The 7,548-nt window shown below is 41.9% G+C and overlaps 1 protein-coding gene across 2 annotated transcripts; it reads right to left on the reverse strand.

The window, feature by feature from the left end:
• Window positions 1-1,242: 1,242 nt before the first annotated feature.
• On the reverse strand, window positions 1,243-7,520 carry flcn (folliculin). 2 transcript variants are annotated; one of them, XM_034874206.1, is made up of 12 exons: window positions 7,261-7,520; window positions 6,881-7,093; window positions 6,534-6,680; window positions 6,196-6,417; window positions 5,915-6,081; window positions 5,720-5,811; window positions 4,682-4,845; window positions 4,367-4,480; window positions 2,647-2,770; window positions 2,386-2,511; window positions 1,941-2,043; window positions 1,243-1,862 (listed from the first exon to the last, which is right to left on the reverse strand). In XM_034874206.1, the coding sequence occupies exons 2-12, from the start codon at window positions 7,091-7,093 to the stop codon at window positions 1,655-1,657; spliced, it is 1,680 nt and encodes a 559-aa protein (XP_034730097.1). In that variant the 5' UTR covers window positions 7,261-7,520; the 3' UTR covers window positions 1,243-1,654. The 2 variants fall into 2 exon arrangements, with proteins under 2 accessions (XP_034730097.1, XP_034730096.1); XM_034874205.1 differs by having other exon boundaries at window positions 6,522-6,680.
• Between the last annotated feature and the right edge of the window lie 28 nt (window positions 7,521-7,548).

The following is a 7,548-nucleotide window of genomic DNA, read 5'->3' on the forward strand; positions in this document are numbered from 1 at the left end:
AAATCAAGACTCACATTCCATGAAAAACAGGATTGCAACACCCCATCGCAAGAACTTGCAAGTCATTTCATGTGTGACAGCTTTCTGTAGTCATTTGTGTCAAAATCAAAATCAGTTCCATAGGGGTGGCTGGTGTGACTGTGACATCTAATATTGTGCACAGCTGTCATCATCCTGTCTGTAAAGTCCCCTCAGGTTATGTTATTTTGGTTTTCTGTTAGATGTCATGAGAGGAGTTATTTACTAATATAAAAGTAGGAAGTACAAAGTTGTTTCTTAATGTCAAAGAGAAATTGTTCTCGTGTGTGTCCTTTTTTTTTTTTTATACAAGCCAAAGGAAGCAAGACAGTCCCATCTCTGTTAAGAGGGAAAGGAAACTAGAGAGCAGCAGCAAAGAACAGTCCCAGAGGCATCATCAACTCAAAACCTCTTCACATATATAACTGTTTTAAAGCCCGGTCTCCAGTTATTGTGCCGTCTTCCTGTTTCAGACATTGCTTGCATATTGAGGGGGGTAAATATGTTACTAATTTGTGGAGTTGCTGCAAATTATGTTTGCACTTCTTTTTGGGAATCTTGCAAAATGAAATCCAGATTTGAGCTAGCCAGAGAAAAGCATAACACATATAAAAGGTAAAACTCTAATATGATACAGTAGCATTCTAGCAATGTTGAGATGTAGATTATTTATTTATTTTATTTTTACAAAGAAAGCTAGTCAATAATATTTTCTAATTCACTTTTCCTTTTAAATTGGACTACAACATCAGTCTGAATTACCTTTTTAAAAAACAATCACTACATAGGTGTGGGTAAAGAAAAAAAAAAAGCAGTCTCCACCCAATTTAAACAAAGCCGTATGTTGCTTAATTTTATTGACTGAAGTCTGCAAGCTTAAGCAAAGCTACAGGCTCAAATAACTGTGGTATGAAGAAAAGAAACTCAGCCTTTTTAGTGGATCAGTGTGCGACTGGCTCATTAAGAAGCCAAACTCCTGCTGATGTGGTCGGCTGTACTAGAGCGAGGCCGTGTTATGCAACCACTTTGTACATTTCAAGACACCAGAAAACCTTAAAAGTGTTGTCTTACACCACATGAGGCTTGTTGGCTGACAGCCACTCAAACAAGTGAGTGGGAGCTGTTAGAGAAATGCTGCTCTCCAACTCACTCCCTTTTTATTCTTTTCAGTTTGCCACAAGATGGAGCCAACTTGTGAAATTAAGAAAAAGGATGTCAGAGTGGCCATTTATATTCATTTATTTCATTTTAAAACATCAGAAAAGGAGTAATCAAAGTGCAAAGTCTTTTTGTAATAAGTTAAACTTCACATATTAGTATGAGGAGGTCTTCTACAATAATTCCCTTTGACAAACAAAAGCCCTCGGACATTATCCAAACTGGCCAGATGTGTTCATCTGGGCAGGATCATAACCAGGGTTAGGAACGGTAGATTTCTCATTACTTAAAAAAAAACAACCAGGGATTAGGCAAAGCATTTCTGCCAACCATACAATATGCTTCTTTTGTTCCACCGAAAGTCCCAAACAGTTCACAAAACTGATGATGAAAGGATTCTTGCTTTCACTTTCCCTCTTAGTATCCCCCCTTGTCGGCTCCCTTTATGTTACCCCCTCTACCTCCACCTCCTTCTCTTTCACTGGCTGGGGCTCCTCTCCCCTCCCCGCACGGCCGTCATTAAATGGCTCTTGTAAGTTTTGCTGAGTCCAGTCATCCAGAACTTGAGCAGCCTGACGTTGTCCTCCTCACCCGGCCCTGTGGCGCCAAGAAGAGCCAGAACCTTCTGGGTGTCCTCCCTCCCTCGCCCGTCCACTTTAGAGAACTTGAACAGCACTTTGACTTTACTGGAAGAGAGAGAATCGACTGTGAGAATCCCACTTAAATCCAGGTGGTCTTAATGCTATTGAATGTATTTTACTCACTTCATCCACTCTTCCTTCAAACACAGCAGGCAGTGAGAGACGACGTCCACAGACAAGTTCTCATTAGACAGAGCCACCTCAAGCTTGTTCAATAATGTGGGACCTGGAAAAATAGGAAAATCATTATCCTATGGTGGTACATCCTTTTTTTATAGTGTTTCCTGCTAATTCAAACAAGACCCAAGGACGTTGTGTTTTTGGTGCCTTTTGTCTATTATCTCAAAAACTGACTTGTTGACAGAACAGTTTTGCAGTTTTCACATTTATTCCTGCTCCTACGTAAATGAAAAATAAATCTAAGTGTTATCCAATGCAAATTCAGATCAAAAGTATTTTCTGTGATTCATTAAAATGAGTAAGTTTAAGCATAGCTTCGGCAAAGATATTTACATTCACAAGTGGCAGCAAGCTTACAGTGACTATAACTTCAGGGATGCCCACTCACCCCTATCAGTGGGCTGTGTGTTGGCACTGCTGATGGTGAACTGATAATGGGAGGCGATATCGTCTTCACATGCTGCAGAGATCTGACAGCTTCTCTCTGAACTGACATCCACCAGCACTGAAAACTCTTCAGGACAACCAAAAGAAAGGTAAAGTCAACACAAGATAACCTGCATGTGCAAGCCTACAACTTGTAACAGCAGTTCCCTCTGAGATTTCATACAGTAATCTGTCATAGAGCGAGTCAAGAGGTGTCTTGTACCTGAGGAGCTGACGTGTGTTGGAATAGGTACATCTGGGCTGAGACCAAGAAAGTTGCATTTGTAGGCCTCCTCATACTGAGCACTGTATGGCACGGAACGCACACAGCCTACTGGGAGCAAAGACTGATGGGAAACAGGACAGAGATTCAGATTATGACCAAGGTTTGCTGAGTAAGCACGTTAATGGCCCTGCTCACCCACTCAGTTAGTCTGGCCAATAGGCCTATTTCACACAAGACAGTTTGATATGTCACGGAAGGAAATAAAGGTGTAAATAACACAAATAACAATGCCTGAATTCCATTTAGACGGTATTATTCTTGCTGCATCAATGGCACTGTGTCACGGTTAACAGGGACACTTGAATACAACTATGTTTGCCACAGTGACATGTCAAAATGTCTGCTGTAAAAGACCTGGGAAGTAGCATGAAACATGCAGTGACAAGACAGAGGTTGCATTTCCAGCTGGTATTAAAATCTGATCTGAATGTGATCCAATCACAAGCGGACAGTTCAAAGTACGTGTTAAGTCGTGTTGAGTCGTGTTAAGTTACCGCTGATGAAGACCCAACATTTCCTGATTTTGCTGTGTCATAATAAAAGCTTTCAAATAACAAAATAACTGACGCTTATTGTAAAGAGTTTATAGGAAATTAAGCCATTGCACGGCTTTACAACTGCTGCTTTGACAACTCAGGCTCGCCAGCTTCTAAATAACAGAGGGAGAAGTTGCTTTGTATAAGCGGTAATGGGTGTTGTTACATCCCAAATATTTGTGAGTCACAGATCCCCAGACATCCAGGGCAGACGAGCAGCACCGATTCACTCTCAGTGGTTTCTCTGATATGAGAAATACTTTGAATGAGTACGTAGTTCCGTGTCTCATGACACAAACTTGCACACACTGCCAAACAATGTGTCATAAACCATGTAGTCATAAACCACAACCGAACGTGGAGGGACTGGATCTCAATGCATCTTCAATGTGTACTGGGTGCATTCCACTTGTGATCTGATCACTCAGATCGGATTTTAATACCAGGTGGATGCATACACCTGGCAAAGTACTCAAAACGGTCACACCCGCACACACACATGCACACACGTGCACTCACACACACACACACAAACATGCACGCACGAACGCACGCATGCACGCACGGCTAGTTATTACGCTCAAATATCTCTTCCCAGAAAAAAGGAACAATCGTCGTCTAATGAAAACAGTTACATGCTCTGTCTCGTTTGTGTAACTTGCATAAAAAGGTCAGGGCAGCATGTTCAGGCAAGGACAATTTCAAGGTGTGTAATGGTAGCTTAAATAATAACATGTCTTTGGGCAAAAATTGGAAATTAGAAAAAAGGGTTAGGGAGTAAATGCACAATAGTATCTTTGTGAAGAAGTAACTGAAACCCAATTCAGTAAAATCAGTTTATATCACATCGAACATGGTTATGTTATGTAAGAAAGTATTCAGTTTTTTTACTTAAATCATCATTCAATCTTAACAGCATGAAACAGAAATGTTTGTTATGCAGGTTGGTTGGATTCTAAGAGTTACACTTGTGTTACATTACACTGTATTTAACTCACACTGTGGATCAAATAATGAGGACCCTCACAGGTGTTCACTGTCCTAATTGATATTTACGCACATCATAATAACATTGTCTCTCCTAACGAGGCAGAAAGGGATGCAGAGGTAGAGTAAACTACCTTGAGCACAGTAAAAGCTGACTGGATGAGCCCGGGGTCAGCGCCTCTCCATATGACCTGATTTCCCATGAGCACGTGCCACACTAGCTGACGAAACTCAGCAGCCCCGAGGACCTGCAGAACGAATCAGACGGAAATGTACAACAGCTCACAGACACATTATGAGATCTAATGTAAAAATGTGAATGTGAACTATACCTGTGTTTGTAATAAAGAAACAATGCAATTGAGCTTTTTTATCTCCTATCTTTTGTCTTTTTCGGTTTCTATTTTCTACGTAACAAAATAACAAGCTGAAAAAGTATTTATGTTTACCTGTCTCAAATGCCTCAGAGACCTACATTTTGGGCCAGGTGATTCATTTAATTTGGCATCATCATGCAGGAAGTCGAGGCCCAGTTCACTCCCTGATTGGTGCCGCTGTGACGTAGAACCACCTCCTTCTGCTCCCTCCCAGCAGCTCATTTCCTCCTCTTGCTCTTTTGGAAACAGAGAATGACATAATAATAAAAACAGTGATGATCAAATGTTTTCAAGCCAGTTACCAGTGCAGGGGAAATTTCCCAGAAACGTTTTTAGAAAGAGCTGATTTTTAGTCACACTCCATATATAGAGTGTAATGTGCACATGGTGCTATTTGTAAAGTAAAATAACCACTGTACAGTCGCACCTCTTTTCTATGAGTTATTTTCAACATGCCTAGATTTTCAAGCCAGATCAAGATGAAACAGATAACTCTATAGTATCAGAGTGACTGAGTCTTTACTACATTATGAAAAAAAGAAACTCAAAAAAAATTGATAATGGAATTATTTTTCCTTTTCATGACTTCTAAACTGTGATTTTGATAAATGCTAAAGGAAAAAAAGTGTACAATAGTAAAAAACAGGAACAGGGTTTTAAAATTTCACAACATAAGAGCTGCGCTGTGCTCGGGAATATCTCTGGAAATCTTTTAATCACTTTCTAAAGCTTGACTAATAATTGTGTAAACACTTTCTGGACAGGCAGACAGTGTATTTGAGTACAATGGCTCAGTGAATAACCCTGTTTTTTTCCTGGTGAATCATACTTTCACCGGAGACTTTTCAGACTAATGATAACACCACTGCAGATTGTGCAAACACATGACATCTGCTGATATCATCCTCCAGTAAGACGGCAAACCTTGTCCGAAAGGCGAGACATGTTGAGACATTGTCATGGTAAATGATCTTCCTTTTTCTGATCAGTTTAATGTCACTGGTCAATCTTGATCTTTCACTCAGTTGCAGACTTGAACGGGTGTTAGACGGGTAAACACAAAAGTTTAGTTGATAAATCCTCTTGTTTGATTAAGGACAATGTGACTACCTGTCTGTCGCTCTAACAGCACCAGCGTGTCCTCAGTAGGCGCTCCCTCCAGCAGCTTCTCCGTCAGACGACAACCACATGCCTTCAGCAGCCTGGAGACATTGTGAAAACATGAATCCACATATCAAGGTGAGCCGTTTTAGACAAACCACAGCTTGTATGTCACAGAGTAGGGCTGAGACTATATCAGTTCACCAGCTGAATGAGGAGTGCAGGCTGGCCCAGAGATTGGGATGCTGGGTAAGAGAAGTTAGGGATCGGGCTGCATTGCCACTCCTTTGGTGTGGGAAAACTGCAGGAGAGAAAACACTATTCATCCTCACGGCTCGCTGGGGACAAACGCCTTGTTCGTTGTCAAACACCTGATGGAGAGAACAAGACAATAGGTGCCCTTGTAGATACTTGTGGAATAAGTCTTCATATTTCTCTTTGAGTAATCAGAATACAGGCATGTTGTGTCTGTGTGGGCACCCCACCTTGAGGGCTGTGCTTTGCAGGCTCTGTATAGTGAGTCTAAGGTGGCGTAACAGAAAAGGCCAGGAGTTGATGAGGTAGATCCTGTCCATTGCTACCATGACAATACTGTACCAGCGCTGGAAGCCCCTAGCCAGGCTGTCTTTGATAAAGAAGGTGTGCGAGAACACAAAACCGTGTTGCTCATCTCCAAAGAATATTGGACCTTCGCGGCCCGGACACACCTGATGTAACAGACAGAGAGAACATGGGTAGAAGTATATGTGGCGACAAAAATTTATCTACTGTATGAGATGTGTGACTCACACACACATACATGCAAACGTACATCGCTGTTTACCTCACAGCTGAGGCTGCGTACACAGGCCTGACGGACCACGCTGAATAGCTGTGGCTGTCTGGGATGCTGGTGGCTCAGGAAGCGAATGCCTGTTTCGTCGTCAATGCTCACAAAGCCCGGGTGAGATGCAGGAAGAGATCGACACCCCTACAATACAAGAAAAAGAGGGAAATTAGTACTTGGAAATAGACAGAAGAATGGACTCACCTGAACCAGAAGTTATAGATATAGTGTTATAATGTGGAAGACAGACAGGGAGATAAGGGTGGTGCTATTCAAATGGAGGCACTTTTTTTTTTTTTTTATAAAATTAGATTATCGTGAGTTGACAGTTGCTATGCGCTCACTTCACACATTTCTCCCCTCTGTGTGGCAGAGCTGTTGGCCCTCATGGTCAGCCCTTCACCTTCCCGGTCCCCATCTCGGTCCCTGTCCCCAGGCACTGGGGCACCTGCCTGGGATGAAGGGGATGGGGATGGAGGGTGCAGTGCCTCGGTACAAAACAACGTCCGAGGGCCATGGAGCTCACAGAAGTGACAGAGAGCGACCAGAGCATTCATCTGAAAGAGAGATTACAGGTTTTTCAAATGTTTATTGTGCTAAATATGTTTGACTTGATATGAGCAATACAAAGCAGTCCACAACGTAACATTTGTTTCTGGTCAGTCACTGATTTTACTAGATTACACTAGGGTTAAGACGTTGGCATTATAGCGAATCGTCTTACCTTTAGCACAGAGCCAATTTCAAGAAGTGAGTGGTGCTCAATGCTACTTCACAAAGAGACGTTCATTGGTCGCAACGTCCATAAAGCCCGTTATACAAAAGCATGTTAAAATAGCGATATTAGCAAAGTCAATTCTTGATTAAGTCCGCTTTGCCAAGCTCCATGATTCTCAGTATATCGTATTTAGGTTTTATTCACTTTCTTGTTCTGTTTTTCTTCTGTGCGGCAGCAACAGATCCTGTCACATGACGCAGAGTCACGCGCTCCAGCACAAATGACTAATGCCCC

Source organism: Etheostoma cragini, chromosome 6 (genome assembly GCF_013103735.1).
Source record: "Etheostoma cragini isolate CJK2018 chromosome 6, CSU_Ecrag_1.0, whole genome shotgun sequence".
In the NCBI taxonomy this organism is placed as follows: domain Eukaryota; kingdom Metazoa; phylum Chordata; class Actinopteri; order Perciformes; family Percidae; genus Etheostoma; species Etheostoma cragini.

Coding starts and splice junctions, on each gene's coding strand:
- flcn (XM_034874205.1), bottom strand. CDS start 7,093: ATGAATGCTCTGGTCGCTCTCTGTCACTTCTGTGAGCTCCATGGCCCT. Junction 6,681..6,880: donor AGAGGGGAGAAATGTGTGAA/GTGAGCGCATAG, acceptor CTTGTATTGTAG/GGGTGTCGATCTCTTCCTGC. Junction 4,846..5,719: donor GCTGTTAGAGCGACAGACAG/GTAGTCACATTG, acceptor TGTTTCCAAAAG/AGCAAGAGGAGGAAATGAGC.